Here is a 19,697-nt window from a genome sequence, read left to right as displayed (position 1 = left end):
CACAGAGGAAAGGGGGTTTACTCCCGTTATTTTCTGGTGGCGAAAAAAGGCCGAGAGGGCGTTTTCAGACCAATTCTGGACTTACGGCTGCTTAACAAGTACATAAGAAAACAGAAGTTCAGGATGCTGGCTCTTCACCAGATTTTCCCTCAACTACATCAAGGAGACTGGATGTGCTCCATCGACCTGCAGGATGCATATTTTCACATCCCGATAGCTCCCAAGCATCGGACATTCTTGCGCTTCCAAATAGCCTCACAGCACTATCAGTTCAGAGTGCTACCATTCGGCCTGAAATCTGCCCCCGCGTCTTCTCGAAATGTGTGGCAGTGGTAGCGGCACATCTTCGAAAACAAAAGATCTTCATCTACCCATACCTAGACGACTGGTTACTGAAAGCTTCCTCTCCGGATCAGGGGAGAAGCCATCGGGACATTGTGCTCAAGGTTTTCGAGTCTCTAGGTCTTCAAGTCAACTACCAAAAGTCCACCTTGATTCCAACACAGAACCTCCACTACCTGGGAGCTATACTAAACACAGAGCTCCAAAGAGTGTATCCTTCAGAGGAACGACTGTTATCAATAAAGAGGAAGTGTCAAGACCTGTTACAATCCGACGCACCTACGGCCCGTCAGGTGACATCTCTGCTGGGCTCCATGGCATCATGCATTTTCACTGTCCCAAATGCCAGGCTGCACATGAGGCCCCTCCAAGAGGGGTTGGAGAACAACTGCAGCCAAAGAACAGGTCGCTCGGAGGACAGAGTGTGGCTACCGATAGCGGCACTTCAGTCATTGCAATGGTGGATGCACAGACCTCACCTGTCAGTAGGTGCTCCGTTTCACCAGGTAATTCCATCCGACATTCTGGTAACGGATGCGTCTCTTCAGGGATGGGGGGCTCATCTGGGTCCCCTTCAGGCTCAGGGCCTGTGGTCCGACAATGAAAAGAAGTACCACATCAATCTGCTGGAGCTCAGAGCGGTCCATCTGGCTCTCAAGTCTTTTGCTCCATCGATTCAGGGGAAATCTCTCCTAATACAAACGGACAATACAACCACAATGTATTATTTGAACAGACCGGGGGGAACGAGATCCCTACCCCTATCTCGAGAGTCCCAAACGATATGGCATTGGCTCCTGGCCAGAGGAATGTCACTTACAGCGGTTCACCTGCCAGGTCAACAAAACGTGGAAGCAGATTTCCTGAGCAGACACCTAGATGACGCCCACGATTGGGTCCTACACAGCGAAGTCGTCGAAGACATCTTCGCTCTATGGGGTCGGCCTCAATTGGATCTCTTCGCAGACGAAGTAAACAAGAAATGCCCAGACTTCGCATCGCGGTTCTACCGTCCGGGATCTCAAAGGAATGCCCTGTTGATCGACTGGTCAGGGATATTTCTCTATGCCTTTCCACTGATTCCCCTCATACCGGCAGTGATCAACAAACTTTACAGATCCAGCACCAGAATGATTCTCATAGCGCCGCAATGGGCCCGTCAATTCTGGTACACAGATCTCCTCAACCTATCGGAAAAACCTCACAGGAGGCTGCCGTGCAGACCGGATCTTCTGAGCAGGATGGAGGGCAGGATTCTGCATCCCAACCTACCCTCTCTCAGCTTGACAGCATGGCTCCTGAATTCCTGCAGTATGGACACCTAGGGCTCTCGCAGGAGTGCATGAACATCTTGAAAGAGTCCAAACGACCTTCCACGTGGCGTTCTTACGCCTTTAAGTGGAAGAGGTTCTACATATGGTGCTGTCAACAAGGTCAGAATCCCATACGGGCTCAGGAGGATGTCATATTGTCTGTCTTACTTCATCTGGCAAAGTCCGGTCTGCAGGTATCATCTATTAAGGTACATTTGTCTGCCATTACAGCCTATCGTAAGTCACCTTCTCAGGAATCCTTCTTTACGAAACCAGTAGTCAAGGATTTCTTAGATTAAAAAAAAAAAAAAAAAATCATAGAAATAAAGCATTTTAGCCTGTTTATGATTATAGCCTGCATTGCTGTTTTACACATGTATATATGAGTTTAGTATGAAAGATATGTCTACTAAAAATGCTATATAAATATATTTTTCGCGCATATTTCATACTTTATATGTGTGTATTTTATATATGCTCCGGGGTCCCCGCACAAGGGCGGGAATATTCTATGTTTATTACTTTGATGAGGATACCCCTGGAAGAGAACTAGGATTTACAGGTAAGTAACTTATCCTTTTTCAGTGGTGTGGGGAGGGGGACCCATGTCGGAAGGCCAGCAAGACGGGGACCAAAAGGACAGCCAAATAGAATTACCTCAGTTTTATCAGAATTCAGTTTTCAAATTATTACTCCCATCTAATGATGAACCGTCTGCATGCAATCATAAAGCCTGGGGCCAAGGCTGTTGCCATCCTTGGCTAGAAAAAACACAATCTGGGTGTCGTCCGCATAGGAAGTTAAAGAAAAGTCAAACAAGCAAACCAGATTAGCCAGTGGGGTAACATAAACATCAAATATGGTCAGGCTCATCGAAGAACCCTGTGGGTCCCCATTCTTACAATATGTTCATGTCCCTCAAGGAATGATTGAAGCAGGTTCACTGACACTAATAATAGCCAGGCAGTCGAGTAACTTGTGGTGGCAGACAGTGGTGAAAGCCACCAAGAGATCTAATTGGTCGGGTATCGCTCGCAGATCCTCTGTTGCTTTGAGTAACGCTGTTTCGGTACTGTAACCTCTGCGGAATCCGCATTGGGTTGGGTCTAGGAGATCGTTAACCTGTACAAATTTCTTGAGCTGAGTGTTCATGATTATCTCCACTATCTTGGCTGGTAGACGTAGGCAAGAGATGGGGCAGTAGTTCTTGGAAATGGATGGATCAAGAGAACTTTTTTTTTTAACAGTGGGAGCACTGAGACTTGCTTCCAGGTGGAGGAAAAGCAACCACCTCGGAACATCAGTTCAAAGATAGTGTTCAAGTGGCCAACTCCAATTTCTGGGACAATATTTAAAATTTTTGGTGGGCATGGATCGAAGGGAGAGCCTGGTGTGGCGGTGTAGATAACCCTAAACTCTTCAAATGAAGGAAGTAAAAAGGGAGTGAAATTGTTCAAGGACTGCGGGGAGAGATTTTACTCCAATCTTCAAACAGTGGTGGGAATGTAATGGAGGATAAGCTGTTATAAATGTCTTCCACCTTACTCTTGAAGAAGACAGCGAAGGTGTTAAGATTGAGTCATGGGGCCTACTTTATAAGGTGAGCTCTTTGAGAGTGTAGTGACTGTCTAAAAAAGCTCCCTGGTGGAGTTTTTGGCTTCAAGAGTTCTGTCAGTAAAATAAGAGATCTTTTCAGAGACAGTAAGCAACTTGTATTTGGCTAGACATTGTTTGTACTTGATTTTTTCCTCAGTCATAATCTAGCCTCCAACACCTCTCTTGTATTAAACAATTTTGTTTTAGGGCTCTGAGTTCTAAGGAAAACCATGTGGCTTATTTATGAGTCCGATTCCAGGACAGCCTTGCTAATGGGAAGGTCTGGTCAACAGCAGCTGAGAGCCACTCAGTGTACAGCCCTGAAGCAAACTCAGGCTGGCACCAAAAAAAGGCATGTAATTATTCAGACAAAAGAATTGGTCTGGATCTTATGCCAAGGATGGGTGGCGGTGGCCAGCGCATCTTTCCTGCAGGGGAATGTGTCTTGTTTAAGGGAAATATTAAATAAGACAGCATTGTGGCTAGAGGATTAACTATGATGTTGTCTAGGGGAGAGTTGCTGGAGAAAATACAGTTGAGCATATGACCTGCCCGGTGAGTGGCGAAGGAGACCTTTTGAAGAAGATCAAAGCCCTATAACGTCTCGAAGTCCTCTTAGGTCTGGAAGACCTATTCTGAGGTAAGGAATCTGCAGCTAGAAATCTCTTATCAGATGGATAAGTTACTTACCTTCCGTAATGCCCTATCTGGTACAGAGTATATCTAGCTGCAGCTCCTTACTAAGCCACCCATCCTCCTCTCTCTGAGAACGGATTTCTAGGGACAGGACTGTTCTCTTTCAGTGTCCTAGTTTTCCACATATGTGTTCTTCATGAATTCACACTTCTGACTTGGAAAGTCGTGAAAAGAAACTAACGCCGGGGACACACCAACCACGCACAATGAGCGGATCAACGCCACCTACCAGAGCGCAGGGGTACTACTCATGAAAAATCTTCCAAGCCAGAACGTCAGACAGGTGGGTTTTGCCAATTATTCAGTGGCGCTATGCCCTACCTTTCGTTCTCTTGCCGCTGCACCTTTCACCTTTCTCTCCAGTGACCGACAGAGGCCCTTCTCTCCATTTTGCAGCAGGAAACCAAACCCTTTTAGCTAGAGGGGCTATTGAAAGGGCGCCTTTGTCCAAAGTAGGATGTGGTTGTTACTCATGCTACTTTCTGGTGACCAAAAAGGATGGTGACCTTGGTCCTATTTTAGACTTAGACCAGCTCAATGCCTTCCTTCAGAAGGAGAAATTCAAAATGTTCACTCTGACCCAATTCTTGTCTGCCCTCGACCTTGAAGGCTGGATGGTGATGTTGGACATGTAGGATGCCTATTTCCATATACTCTTTCAGCAGACCCACCAGCGCTACCTGTGGTTCATGGTTTGAAAGGAGCATTTTCAGACCACTCTGCTCCCTTTTGGGCACATCCATGCTCCTCGGATGTTCACAGAAGTGTTGTTGGTAGTGGCAGCACACCTTTGGCAGTCAGGGGTGTCAGTCTTGCCCTACCTTAACAACTGACTGCTGAAGGTAGGCTCACCCCAGCCAGTAGTCAACTAGTTCCAGACTACAGTGAACCTCTTGGCATTGTTTGGATTTTCACGACCACTTATGTCCCTCTGATCACTGAAACTGTCCGGACCAATAAGTAAGCAGATGCCTCATTTGACCTCCATAGGACACAAGAAATCAGAGCGTGGGTCAGGCGCTGTAATGCTATCTATATTTAACGTGTTGCTCCATCTTGACCACTGACTCCATTTTGTGCTTAGCTTCACACACATTATTTTTCCACGCACAGCTTGTGCAGAATGTTTTAGCTCTTTCTCGCTGAAAGATGGGTACATAACATGGAGGAGTGAAGAGCACTGATGATAAGATGTACCAAGCGGAGAATTTTTATGTTAAGGCAGGGAACAGCTTGGTCTTGGAAAAACACTGAGAGTTAGCCAGTCTCACGCGTGTTCCTTTCCAACACTGACCTGGTGTGGCCAGCGTTTGAACAACTCCTCATATGATGGGAGGGGTGGTTTCTTGAATTCTCCTCTCCAGCTTGTTTAAAGTATATAAGGTAGTGGGAGCTTGACGGCTGGATGGACAGACCTCATCTGAGGAGGGACGCCTTGCTCAGAACTTAATCCCATTGGGGGTAGTTCTTTCTCTTTTCGGTCGTTTGGGCTCCACGGCCTGATGCTGACAAGCAAAGGGATCATGTCGCTGTCAAGTCCCATGGTGATGCATTTTTTATTCCTATTTTTAGCTTTGCATTGTGCATGAATATATATTTTTTCCATGATTGACGTAGTTTTTTTTGTTTTTTTGTTTCTCTGATCATTATTATTTTACTGCTGTGATTATTTTCAGAAGTGCACGTATGTTGCATTTGACATAAAGTTCCACATTATTCTTTTCCTGTATGAACCTCTAGAAGTGCCTTAATAAATCTATTACTCAGACTAAGAGTGCTGCATTCTTAGCATTTGTAGGAAGTTGGTTCTGTATATACTATCTCAAAGTAAGAGATAGTGTTCCCCTTGAACGTAAGATAGTGGCAAAATTAGATAACTCCAATGCTCTATTTTATGGTAGTGGGGTCGAGCAGTAGGCTTATCAGAGGGTAGTGTTAAGCATTTGTTGTACACACTCAGGCAATAAATGAGGAACACACACTTAAAGACTTAACTCCAGGACAATAGTTTTTATATAGAAAAATATATTTTCTTAATTTATTTTAAGAACCAAGATTTTAAGTAAATGCATAAAATGCAAGGTACTCCACACAGGTAAGTTAGGAACTTTGAATTAGAGCAATAGCATACAGTTTTGGAAAAAATGTCAATAAGCTATTTTAAAAGTGGACACAGTGCAAAAATCAACAGTTCCAGGGGGAGGTAAGTAATGGTTAGTTTGTCAGGTAAGTAAGACACTTACAAGTCTAAGTTCCTGGGTATAGGCAGCCCACTGTTGGGAGTTCAAGGCAACCCAAAGTTACCACACCATCAGCTTAAGGCCGGTCAGGTGCAGAGGTCAAAGAGGTACTCAAAACACATAGGCGCCTTTGAAGAACAGAGTTGCTCTGGTTCCAGTTTGCCTACTGGTAAGTACCTGCGTCTTCGGAGGGCAGATTAGGGGGCATTTGTAGAGCACGGAGGAACACAAGTAGACACACAAAACACACCCTCAGTGGCACAGGGGGGCCGGGTGCAGTGTGCAAAGCAGGTGTCGGGTTTTGTATAGGATTCAATGGAGGGACCCAGGGGTCACTCTAGCAGTACAGGTAGGGGACAGGGGCGCTTCTCGGGCCAGCCACCGACTGGGCTAGGCGGAGGGTCACCTGATGGTCACTCCTGCACTGACGTTTGGTTCCTTCTGGTCCTGGCGGCTGCGGGTGCATTGCTTGGTCTAGCTGTTGGGTTCCTTGTTACAGGCAGTCACGGTCAGGGGGAGCCTCTGGATTCTCTCTGCATGCGTCGCTGTGGGGGTCCAGGGGGGTCGTCTCAGGTTACTCACGAGGTCGCAGTCGTCTGGAAGTCCTCCCTGTAGTGTTGGTTCTTTGGAGCTCGAGCCAGGGGCGTCTGGTGCAGAGGGTGAAGTCTCATGCTTCTGGCAGGAAGAGTGAGTTCTTTAAAAGTTGCTTCTTTGTTGCAAAGATGTTGCTGTTGTTGAGCAGAGCCACTGCTCACGGGAGATTCTTGGTCCTTAGGTTCAGAGCAGTTCTCTGAGGCTTCAGAGGTCGCTGGTCCCTGTCGGATGCGTCGCTGTTGCAGTTTTCTTCGAGTCAGGAGACAGGCCGGTAGGGCTGGGGCCAATGCAGTTGTCGTCTCCGTCGTCTCTGCAGGGCTTTCAGGTCAGCAGTCCTTCTTCTTGGTTCAGGTTACAGGAATCTGATTTCCTGGGTTCTTGGGTGCCCCTAAATACAAAATTTAGGGGTGTGTTTAGGTCTGGGGGCAGTAGCCAATGGCTACTGTCCTCGAGGGTGGCTACACCCTCTTTGTGTCTCCTCCTTGAGGGGAGGGGTTTACACCCCTAATCCTATTGGGAGAATCCTCCAATCTCAAGAAGGAGGATTTCTAAAGGCGGGGGTCACCTCAGCTCAGGACACCTTAGGGGCTGTGCTGACTGGTGGGTGACTCCTCCTTGTTTTTCTCATTATCTCCTCCAGCCTTGCCGCCAAAAGTGGGGGCAGTAGCCGGAGGGGCGGGCATCTCCACTAGCTGGGATGCCCTGGGGCGCTGTAACAAAAGGGGTGAGCCTTTGAGGCTTACCACCAGGTGTTACAGTTCCTGCAGGGGGAGGTGAGAAGCACTGCCACCCAGTACAGGCTTTGTTCCTGGTCACAGAGTGACAAAGGCACTCTTCCCATGTGGCCAGAAACGTGTCTGGTTGTGGAAGGCTGGCAGAAACTGGTCAGCCTAGCACTAGGAGTCGGACTGGTATTCAGGGGTCATCTCTAAGATGCCCTCTGGGTGCATTTTACAATAAATTCCACACTGGCATCATTGTGGGTTTATTATTCTGAGAAGTTTGATACCAAACTTCCCAGCATTCAGTGTTGCCATTATGGAGCTGTGGAGTTCGTTTTTGACAAAGTCCCAGACCATATACCTAATATGGCCACACTGTACTTACAATAAGAATGGACTTAGACACTGTAGGGGCATATTGCTCATGCAGGTATGCCCTCACCTGTGGTATAGTGCACCCTGCCTTAGGGCTGTAAGGCCTGCTAAAGGCACTTACCTATGCCACAGGCAGTATTTTGTGGGCATGGCATCCTGAGGGGGATGCCATGTCGACTTTGATTTTTTCTCCCCACCAACACACACAATTGCAATGGCAGTGTGCATGTGTTAGGTGAGGGGTTCCTAAGGGTGGCTCAACACATGCTGCAACCCTTAGAGACCTTCGCTGGTCACAGGACCCTTGGTACCACTGGTACCCTTTACAAGGGACTTATCTGTGTGCAAATTGTGGAAACAATGGTACATTTTTAGTGAAAAAACACTGGTGCTAGGGCCTGGTTAGCAGGTTCCCAGCACACTTCTCAGTCAAGTCAGCATCAGTAGCAGGCAAAAAGTGGGGGGTAACTGCAACAGGGAGCCATTTCCCTACACCCTGCACTTTCATTGCCTAAGGTTTTGCTTAGACACTGTAGGGGCATAGTGCTCATGCGCATATGCCCTCACCTGTGGTATAGTGCACCCTGCATTAGGGCTGTAAGGCCTGCTAAAGGGGTGACTTACCTATGGCACAGGCAGTGTGAGGTTGGCATGGCACTCTGAGGGGAGTGCCATGTCGACTTAGTCATTTTCTCCCCACCAGCACACACAAGCTGCAAAGGCAGTGTGCATGGGCTTGGTGAGGGGTCCCCAGGGTGGCATAAGACATGCTGCAGCGCTTAGAGACCTTCCCTGGCATCAGGGCCCTTGGTACCAGGGGTACCATTTACAAAGGACTTATCTGAATGCCAGGGCCATGCCAATTGTGGAAGCAAAGGTACAGTTTAGGGAAAGAACACTGGTGCTGGGGCCTGGTTAGCAGGGTCCCAGCACACTTTCAATCATAACTGGCATCAGCAAAAGGCAAAATGTCAGGGGGTAACCATGCCAAGGAGGCATTTCTTTACAGCATTCCTTTCATTTTGTCTCCTCAGTCTGAAGCAGGCAAAACAGGTGGATGTAATAATTTGATAGGGACTGATTCTTGGTGTGGTGTGGGTTACAATGTGTATAATTGATTGCAGTGACAAAGAAGTAGTTACTGAGGGGTACATACACCTATGTCAAACCACTTTAGTCTTCAATGTAATTGCTGGTTTCTTCCAACATATTCTGGACCACAGCCAAGCTTCAAAGAAAATTCCAGCGAATCCAGAACGCAGCCGCACGTCTCATCCTCAACCTCCCTCGCCACAAACACATATCCACCTACCTCATATCCCTACACTGGCTGCCCATCAACAAAAGGATCATTTTCAAAATCCTTGTCCACTTTCACAAAGCCCTTCACGACACTGGACTGGCCTACCTCAACAATTGAGTCAACTTCCACATACCAACTTGACAGCTACGCTCCGCCGCCCTCGCTACAGTCCCCCGCATCCAGTGCACCACCTCCGGCAGCAGATGCTTCTCCCACCTCGCCGCCAAGACCTGGAACTCCCTCCCCACCAACCTACGCAAGACCCAGGCCCTCCTAACCTTCAGAAAGCACCTAAAAACACAGCTTTTCGAGCAGTAACCCCCCCCTTCCTTGAGACCCTACCAGGTGAGTAGTGCGCGTAAGAAATTTTTTGATTGATTGATTGGAACAGTTCCCTGCGGTTGCTCAAGAATTGGGAAATCTTGGCTGGCATCTTCAAAAGCAAAGATTTAAAAGCCACACCCTTCAGTGTATTTTCTAAATCAGTAAATGAAAAGAAGAGAAAGAAAAACCCATGCCCTTTTCAGCCATGCTTTGCATGGCAAAATGTGAGCTAAAGGAAGGTGAGCTGAGGAGCCACGGCCCATCTAAAAACGTACATGATTTCCATTTCAGGTCATCAGGAGACTTCGGATTGGCTCCAGCAACATGTCTCGAATCAAGCATAATCTTGAAAGAAAGAAATTAAGCAAGTCTTCAAAAGCAGCATGCATGCTCAGGCAACACATCTGCTAGTTAAAGCAAGCACTTGCCTCCAAACATTTCACGTTCAGATAGAAAAACTTAACAATAGCACTAATCAGGAAATGGACAATTGTCTTGTACAGTAACAAGGTTGGAAATAAACCATAGTGGTTACAGTGAAAGCAGATCCAGATGTTTGAGACTTGAGAATTCAAGTAAGAATTATTGAACGGTAATAAAGGTGGACATCTTGATAATAAGTAAATAGACATTTGGTTATTTGGACAGCTTTTGCTTGCTAAAATTAAATGCATGTTTAAACAGTCTATTTATTTCTTGCAGTGAAGCAGTCAGTCAGAAGAGAAGTATCTTCTGGTGTGATCAGGTGCTGAGCCAGAGGCCCATCGAAGACAGAAAGAGCTGAGACTTTTCCATTACACAAGGGCAAACTGACAGCCTTCTCCCTTTTCCCCTTCCACTAGGTGTTCTTATGGGACAGAGTGCTCATTGAACATCCTTCCCAGAGAATGCAGTTGGGCGTAGGTGGCATCTGTCCAGTACAACGCTCCTGCTGGCCAGTGGACGTCAGGTTAGTGCATCTGTACTTTCTTCCCAATCCTCATTTTGACAGGGATTCACTGTCAGCATGCCAAAGTTACACCAGACTCCTTCTCAGACATGCCCCTTCATCTGAGCCATTCTGAACAGTTTGGTTTCATGTGTTTCTCCTGGGAAAGAGTCTAGGACATTCAGACTATGGTCAAAAATATTCGGCCTCGGTTCAGGATTCCAGTGATTGACTCTAAGGCTGCTGGGACTGATGACCTCCTGTACCCCGCTGGTCGAGCATTCCACATGGCATACGCAGGCTCTGCAGTGAGATCTGAAATCTCAGTGGGCCCAGTACCAAGGGTGGGTACCTCTCTGACCAGATTGCGGAGGAGACTCTGAAGGATCTTCAGTGGGTGGTTACTGGACTGCAGTTGGGTCAGCAACAGAGTCCTCTCCCTTTCCCACCCATAGCTGACAGTGGTGACTGATGCATCACTTCTGGGTTGGGGTAGCCATCTGGGAGAGGTGGCGATCTGAGTCCATATTATCCTTCTGGAGCTGAGGGCCTCTTGGTGTTGAAAGCCTTCCTTCAATCCAATAAAGGCAGGGTGGTACAGTTGCTCACTGACAACACCACCACCATATGTGGTCACGAACCATGTGCCAGGAGGCCTGGGCCACCTAAGTATTTTCTTGCTGGTGAACCAACTGCCAGGGCTGTTGAATGCCAGAGCAGACAAGCTCCGCTTTTGGCGTGCGTCCGGTAAACATGAGTGTTACTTACACCCAGAGGTGACACAAGGTTTCTTATGTGATTGAGGAGAGCCTTGGCTCAAGCTGTTCACTGCTGAGAGCACCCAGTGTCAACACTTCTGTGCATTGGAGTTTCCAAAGCATCTTTGGCTTGGAGATGCGTTCTGCCTCAAGTGGAACTAGGGACTCCTGCATATAGTTCTGCTGATAACACTCCTACCCTGAGGTCTAAAGACGATCAGGACCAGCTGGGTTCAACTTGTCTTAGTGGCCGTGGATTGGGCACATAGTATGGCATACAGAACTTCTGGGCTTGAGCATCTGTCCTCTGATCAAGCTGCCCTTCCGGGAGGATCTGCAGTTGTAGTAGCAGAGCTGGGTTCTGCACCCAAGCCTTCATTTTTCACCTTCCTCCTTGGAGATTGAGCAGCAAAAGAGGAACCATTTTGACCTTCTTCTTGAGGTTGTTGTTGTCATCTTGGCAGCAAGACGTCCCTCAACAGCTGTATATATCTGACAAATTTGTGACTTGGTGCTGTACTCAGCAGATAGTCCCTCCAGGCAAGGTTAGCTAGTGTTTTATGTGTTTCCCTAGCCCCACAAGGCTTTGGTGTTGGCTCAATTAAAAGGTAACTTTTGGCTCTTTTTGTCTTTTTTGTAGTTGCCAGTTCAGACCTCAGTCGTTTAAGTCCATTGTGATGGGCTTTTTGAAAGGTTTACTACATTTGTTTCCAAACTCTCCCTTTATCATGCCACAGTGGGACCTAAACTTGGTTATTACGTTTCTGATGTGCAGCGGCTCCTTGTAACTTCTTAGCCTCAAGCTGGTATTTCCTCGTTGACATAACATCGGTGTGGTGCGTGAGTGATCTTCCATCTGTGTGTCAACCCACCATACACCACGTTCTTCATAGGAAAATCTGGTTTTGCAGACACCAGCTTCTTTCTTGCATAAAGTTGTGACTCCTTTCCACGTCAGCTAGACTATCACTTTGCTGGTGTTCTGTACTCTGCCTTGCCCATCTAAGGAGGAGAAGGGACTCCATCGCTTGGACCTCAAGCTAGCACTAAGCTCTTACTTAGATAATACCAAAGAACACCGGGTGGATATCAGCTCTTGGTGGGGTTCTGTGGACCGGAAAAAGGCAAGGCTGTGCAGAACAGAACCATCTCCCACTGGATCTAGCTCTTCATTAAGATCGGCTGCACACTGGCTAACAAGAAGCCACCGGTAGGACTTTGTGCATATTCTACCATTACCAAAGCTTCTACCACTGCATTGGCACATGAAGTCTCTGTCCTGGACATTTGCCAGGAGGCTATGTGAGCGTCCCTCAATAGGTTCCCAAAGCAGTTTTGTCTGCACATTTAGGCTTGGCTTTTGGGTTCTGCCTTTGTAGCCATTCAAAAAGTTAGGAATCTGTTGCTAGAAGTCCCTAACACAAGAGCAAGTTCATTACATTCAATAACCCTCTTTCTTGGAGAGACTATCCAGCAGCTGATTGCTCACAGATCCTCCCATCCTCCATGTTCTGTGGTTGGACTGTATCCATTAATGAGACCCCTAGTCTGGGAATCTACACACTGGTCACCCCTATTTGCTTTTTGGGCTCTGTGTCTGGGGGTGTGGCACTCTTTCGAGCAACTGACATCACGGCATGGGAGTGGCACCTGTATATGCTCAACAGATCATTTCAGGAGAGGAACGGCATTGGTTTAGAGCTGCACTCTGCCTTATACCGGCACGCAGAGTTACTACTGAAATGTTTCCAGTCTGAAGCCTGGGAAATATTCAGAAGGTGAGGCACCTGCCGCTATGTAGCATCTCTAACACAAAGAGAAGGTTTTTTTAAAAATTGAAAACACACATAGGAGTAAGAATGCTACGCAGACTTTGAAATGGAAAAAAAATTAAAATATCTTTGAGAAAAGGAACAACCCCACAAAAAGGTTTACAGTCCTTGAAATTAGCCTTCCGAGCGTGCACACACCGAGCTCCTCTCAGGAACGGAATCTGCCTCTTCATCATCAAACTTTGAGGGTACTCCCTTCTACCACTCCTTTTAGCGCAGCCATCATGGTTGCAGTTACCACAAAGGCAGTTACAATTCTTTCATCTATGTAGTTCTTTCATTGAGGAAGTTCACTATGTCAAAGCAGAAAGAATACAAAAATGAGAATGTATAACGTGGAGAAACACTTAAGGGAGTTACAAAACTGAGAATGCTCAAAGAGAGAAATGTTCTCTCCAATCTAAAGGAAAATAAAGAATCAGACAACTTGAGAAGACCTAGCGATGATGGTTCTGCCAAAAGCTCAAACGGAAACCACTTTGCCCTAGGTGCATCTGCAAGACCCTGAATAATAGACGAAGTTCTCTAAATTGTGACTATCAAGAAGACAAAATCTAGAATGTAGGTTGAGGATTAAAAGAATGTAATGATATGGTTCATTGTCACATCTAAGTGGATTCTGGTCTTAGGAATAATCTGTGACTACAAAGGAGGAGGTTTTCCTGTCCGGCCTTCAATCCCATCTGCAGCTAAAGAATCACATTAAAACTAGTCCTTTATACTTTGTGGTTTGCGTGATGGTTTTCAGATGCAGAAACAAGTGTGTTTGCTTTCTTTTCAACATTAAAAATGAAATTACCATGGGTTATTAACAGATTTTAATTTTTATCCCTCGGCCAACCACATACCCATATCCATATCCCTTTCCATCTTAGCACTGAATCCCTAGCATTGATGTCAGGAGTAGACAAGACCGGTAAATTGAGTAATATTCGACCTGATAATAAACAAAAAGAAACAAGACTAGCCTTGCTTACACATGGCCATTTAAGAATATGGTCAGGCTTAACATATTGGACACAGATTTCCAGTATGTGTAAATTAAAATCTAACAATCCGTTAACTGACATTGCCTTGCTGTAGCTCATGCTACGACCCTGATTGCGACTCAAACTTTGCTATCCCTTTCCCTAAAGGGATTTCTAGATGTATCTTTAACTTTTTTAAGGCAGGCCTTTTTTGAGTTTTGTATTTTGTTGTTTTTTTTTGCCTGATTTTAAAGTGCCACATTGTTGCAGTAAAATCTTTCTAGGACTTTCACTTGGACTCACCAAAACCAATCTGTTACACCGTTACTTGCTGTGACATTGCTAACTTAAAAGATTTGCGGTTTTTGGCAGTACAAAAATGAAGATAACCAACACTCCGAACTTCTCTTTGGAATCTTGAAGCTAGTTTTGAACAGGTTTCAGCTCAGTTTCTTTTAGTTAATGCCTGAAGACCACACTGTAAAACATGTAGATGTTGTCTACTGCAATAGTAGAAGCTGAGATAAGCTATTGAGGATCAACCGCCAAGTTACATATAAGTGGTTTGAAGTACACCATGTTTTTTTTGTCTTTTATGTATTGCTGCCGATAATTTGTATGGGTTGACTGTGCTGGAAATACTACTTACACACAAGTATTCATTCCTTAGTAATTGGGCCCCTGTCTTGGTTTGCAACCTTTGTGATATGTTGTGATAGCAGCCCTTGGGAGTTTGCTGTAACCCTCTTATTCTTGCTTCTAGAACTGAATTGTTCAAAGAATGAGAAGGAGTTGGAGGAGTTACTCCGAGATGCAAGTCAGGATGCTGGCCAGGAAACCTTGTGACACACTGGGTAAGCAGGGCTTTCGAGACTCCTGTGTGCAGATTCATAAAAAAAAAAAAAAGAATCTGTAATATCAAAGCTTAGTGATTAAATTGTATCTCTAGATCATACCTAATTTCGTGCTGTAGTACTGTAGCATTGCTGTTCCTTTATCATCATTTTTAACACATGTTGTGTGTTACATGAGCCATGGATATACAATGTACGTTTTGTTCTTACATCAATTGCTCTACTAACAGGCTATTGCCCGTGGATCATAGTGCTTCAAACCCATTTCTTAGTGAAAGAACCATTGCAAAGCTATTGCACCTAGAGCCTGATGGAACATCATCACATGAAATTGCCTTTGCGCGCGCTCCAGTGCTCCCTTCACTATTTGTGCAGGAAGTATTGTGTTTCAATGTATTAGTGCTCCATATGTCGTCACAGCCTCGTCGTTGAAGTAATGCGATATTGATTGCTATAGCAATGCCCTAGCACTCCACTTACCGTTAACACCATGTTATGGTGCAGGAATAGCCTTTAAATGTATTTAGTACTGTGGACCAGCACAATTACTTTGAGGGACTGAAGGGAAATTGTGAAGCATCTTCTCTCCACATGTATAGCAAATATATTATTATATAAAAATCCCTGAAAATGATGGAAAATACTATAAACATTTTTTGAGATAGAAACAAGGTAACGTTAGCAGTATTTAGGATGGATTCCAACACTTGCTACTTTTGTTAGAATCATCCGTACTCCTGAAAAGATCTCTGATAAGAGTACCTAGATTGGAGCCTACAGAGCCAAAAGTCTGCATCTCAGTTGGATGAGGAGTAGACCTATAATGAAGCATGCCATCTGGGTGGGTCAGGATCTTGCGTCCTTGTAATAGAGATATCGGAAAGGTATAGTTCAGCTGGAATTCTAACTTAAAAATCTTTCTAGGGTTTTCCACCTTTAAAGGGCTAGTTATATGATGGTATCTGATACAGACTTCTAGTTGCAGATTCTTTACCTTTGAATTCTTCCCAGGTGTCAACCTGTATCCTGAAGATTTTTGTGAGGAGTACCTCTGCATGCCGGTAGGTGGTGTCGATCAGCTCCATGTCTGTTGTCAGCAGCATCCGTGCCAGAAAGGACATTGCGGGTCCAATGTAGGTTCCACCCAGGCGTGCAGACGTCAGTTCTTTTCTTTCTGCGCCAGCCATCACTGATCCAAAAAGAGTTACCCCTCAGTCAGTTTTTGACTGCCTTTTTCAACTTTTTGTTGAGTCTTTAAGAGTTTTCTCCAGATGTATTGTGGATGTCTTCTAGAGAAACAAGATTCAAGTCCTGTGGATCCTGTCATTGTGCAATGTCCGTGACTGATCCACACCTCGTGTATCCTTGGTGTCAAAGTCGTGCTCCGAGAGCTGTGTCATGCATCCGAGAGCTTAGAGAGAGTGGTACCTAAAGCTGATGGTGTCCCGGCACATTACTCCACGCAAGTCGAGGTCTCAGTTGAGAAGTAGATCCCAGGACCAGTTGCAGAGTCCTAAGTCGTCATCCCATTCAGAGTCTCCGGGCGATCGGTAAGTTGAAGCGTAAGAAAAGATCAAAGAAGTCGAAACGCTCTGACTGCTCCTCGGCCGACGAGACGAAGGAACGTTGACGCTCTAGGCCTTGTTCTACAAAACGTGTGCCCGGGCCAACTCCGTTCCTCCAAGAGTTCCTGGGAGCGAACCATGCACAACTTTGAGAATTTTATGAGGCTATGCGCCTCATAAATGGGGCAGCCTGACCCTGCGGGAGCTGGTTGCGCAAGTGCTGCCACAGGTCCCAGAGGAGGCCCAGGCTGTACTCTCTCAATGGGATAGACACAGCAAATTTCACATTTCGTTGCTGACTTGACACAGCTGACTCACTAGGTAAAGCGGTTTCTTCAACAGTGGCCGAGGTGCCATGTGTGGCTGAAGACATCTGGCTTTTTGGGGGATGTGCAAGCTTCTTTGATGGACATGCCCTTTGATGGCACTCATCTGCTCAGAGACAAGACATGCTCAGAGCTCGAGCACTTCAAGGATTCTCAGGCCACTGCCAGGTCCTTGGGCCTTGCAGTGACCCCTCATCCCCACTCAGTCTGCCTTCGCTCCTGTTGTGGCTATGGAAGGGGTCTCCAACCACACCCATTCCTCATCAGCCACTGTGCCACACATGCTACCCAGCCTCTGTGTGGGTGAGGGCATGGGACCCACTGACCTTTTTAGGTCAGGTGTCCAACAGTCTGGTCAGTCCAGTGCCAGCCCCTCTGGAGCATCCTCTAAACACTCATAGTCTGCCTCCTTCCCATAAAGGATTTGCCATCACCTGCCCCACTGGCAGTTCATCACTTCAGACTATTGGGTTTTGCTTATAGTCCGAAGGGGCTACTTCCTCCCCTTTAAGACTACCCCTCCACCCATGCCATCATCCTACGATCAGATGACGGGGGATAATTTGTGCTTTGTCTGCGAGAAAATTACAGCTCTCTTGGCCAAGGGAGCCATAAAGAAGTTTCCAGTACCAAAAGTAGGCTGTAGTTGCTATTCCTGCTACTTTCTGGTTCCCAAAAAGAAGGGTCTTCACCATATCCTAGACCTACAAGCCTTCAAGCTCTTCCTCAAGAAGTAGTTCAAAATGCTCACATTGGCTCATGTCTTGTCTGCCCTGGATCTGGGAGACTGGATGGTATAGACTTACAGGACGCTTACTTTCATATCCCCGTCCTGCCTGCCCACAGACATTACTTGCTGTTCACGGTAGGACACAGCACCCCTCAGGTGTTCACCAAGGTGATAGTGGTTTTTGCAGCTCATCAGCGGAGATCGGGGGCTTCAGTCTTCCTCTATCTCGATGACTGGCTGTTGAAGGTGAATTCTTTCCAGGCTGTCTCCTACCTCCAGACTACGGTGGACCTCCTGCATTCACTGGGGTACACTATAAACATGCCGTAGTAACACCTGACTCTCTCAGATGCTTCCTTTCATCGGAGCAGTTCTGGACACAGTGCGGTTTCGGGCTTATCCTTCCAAGCGGCAAGTACAGGATAATCCGGCTTTGATAACAATGTTTCAGCCTCTATCCACATTTTGGTGAGAATGTCTCTGAGGGTGCTGGGCCTCATGGCTTCCTGCATCCTGCTGGTACCACATGCCAGATGGCCTATATGGGCTCTGCAGTGGGACCTGAAGTTTTAGTGGGTGCAGCATCATGGGAATCTCTCCGGCAGGGTCCAGATCTCAAAGGAAACTGCGAAAGATCTGCAGTGGTGGTTAATTAACCGCGATTGGCTTAGAGGCAGACCCCTCTCCCTTCCCCAACCAGATCCGACAGTAGTGACAGATGCATCACTCGTGGGATGGGGGGATCATCTGGGAGAGGTGGAGATCAGGGCATCTGATCTCTGGCAGAGACAGGACTCCACATCAACATGCTGGATCGCCGTGCGATCTGGCTTGCACTGAAAGCATTTCTTCCCACTGTCGACGTAAAGAAGGTGCAGGTGTTCATAGACAACACCATGTGGTACTGTATCAAACAGGGCTGGACGAAGTGGGGTCGTGGACCTTTTGTCAAGAGGCTCTGCACCTCCAGATGTGGCTGGAGCAGCAGGTCCTATCCATGGTGGTTCGACAGTTGGCAGGCTGTCTGAACGGCAGAGTGGATGAACTCAGCCGAAAATGCCAGCGGGTCACAAATGGCATCTCCCTCCGGAGGTGGTGCAAGGTCTCTTTTAGCAGCGGGGAGAGCCTAGGTTAGATCTGTTCACCTCCGCAGAGAACATGCAATGTCAGCAGTTTTGTGCATTGAAGTTTCTTAGTCGGCAGTTGCTAAGAGGTGCTTTTAGTCTTCAGTGGAGTTCAGGCCTCCCATATGCCTTTCCGCCCTTACCACTCCTGCCCATAGTTCTGAAGAAGATCAAAAACAACCAGGCCCAAGTAATCCTTATGTCTTCAGACTGGGCACGGAGAATCTGGTATCCCGAGCTGCTGAGCATGTCCATCAGTCCTCTGATCAGACTGCCCCTTTGGAAGGATCTTCTGTTGCAGCAGAAGAGGGTTCTGCACCCGAACTTGTCCACTCGTTTCCTTCTTGCGTGGAGCTTGAGCTGTGGCATTTGACAGCTTTTGACCCTCCTCCCAAAGTCTGCAACGTAATCTTGGCAGCTAGGCGTCCCTCCACCAAAACTGTGTCCGCCTGTCGTTGGAAGAAATTTGTACCATGGTGCACATACCAGTCTGTTGACCCCCTTTCAGCCCCCCTCTCTGAGGTCCTATTGTTCATCCTGTCCCTTGCCCAGCAGGGCTCTGCTCTGGGCACTCTTAAAGGATATTTGTCTGCTATTTCTGCTTTTTTAAGGTTGCCTAATCAAACTTCTTTTTTAAATCTCCTATTGTACATAGGTTCCTCAAAGGTCTTATACTTATTTTACTCTATCCCCATTCATTAGGCCCCAGTGAGATCTGAATTTTCTTCTGACTTTTTTGATGTGCACTCCTTTCATGCCTTTCCTCAATTGTTCTATCAGGCTTCTCTCGTTGAAAACAGCCTTCCTTGTAGCAGTAACGTCTGCACGCAGAGTGAGTGAGCTGCAGGCATTGTCCTCTAATCAGCTCTACCTCTCTATTCTGACAAAGTTGTGCTTTGCACAAGGGCTTTTTATCTGCCAAAAATAGTCTCACCCTTCCATGTAGGCCAATCCATCACCTTACCTACTTTTTTTATGCACTGTACATCATTCCAAGGTAGAGGAGAGACATGACCCAAAATGAGCACTGGCGTTGTAGCTTGATCATACAAAAAAGTTCCTGGTGGATGACCAAATTTTTGTGGGGTATGGGATTGAGAAACAGGT

General features: G+C 46.6%; 1 protein-coding gene across 1 annotated transcript in view; it reads left to right on the top strand.

The window, feature by feature from the left end:
- Positions 1-19,697, top strand: part of PPP1R37 (protein phosphatase 1 regulatory subunit 37) — a 726,853-nt gene that overhangs the window by 657,830 nt on the left and 49,326 nt on the right. Inside the window, exon 12 of the mRNA XM_069207728.1 lies at positions 14,755-14,845. Coding sequence (XP_069063829.1) covers positions 14,755-14,837 — 83 coding nt within the window. The 3' untranslated portion in view covers positions 14,838-14,845. The remainder of the gene's footprint in view (positions 1-14,754; positions 14,846-19,697) is intronic.

This window comes from Pleurodeles waltl, chromosome 9 (genome assembly GCF_031143425.1).
Source record: "Pleurodeles waltl isolate 20211129_DDA chromosome 9, aPleWal1.hap1.20221129, whole genome shotgun sequence".
Lineage (NCBI taxonomy): Eukaryota > Metazoa > Chordata > Amphibia > Caudata > Salamandridae > Pleurodeles > Pleurodeles waltl.
This window is presented reverse-complemented; position numbering and strand designations above follow the sequence as displayed.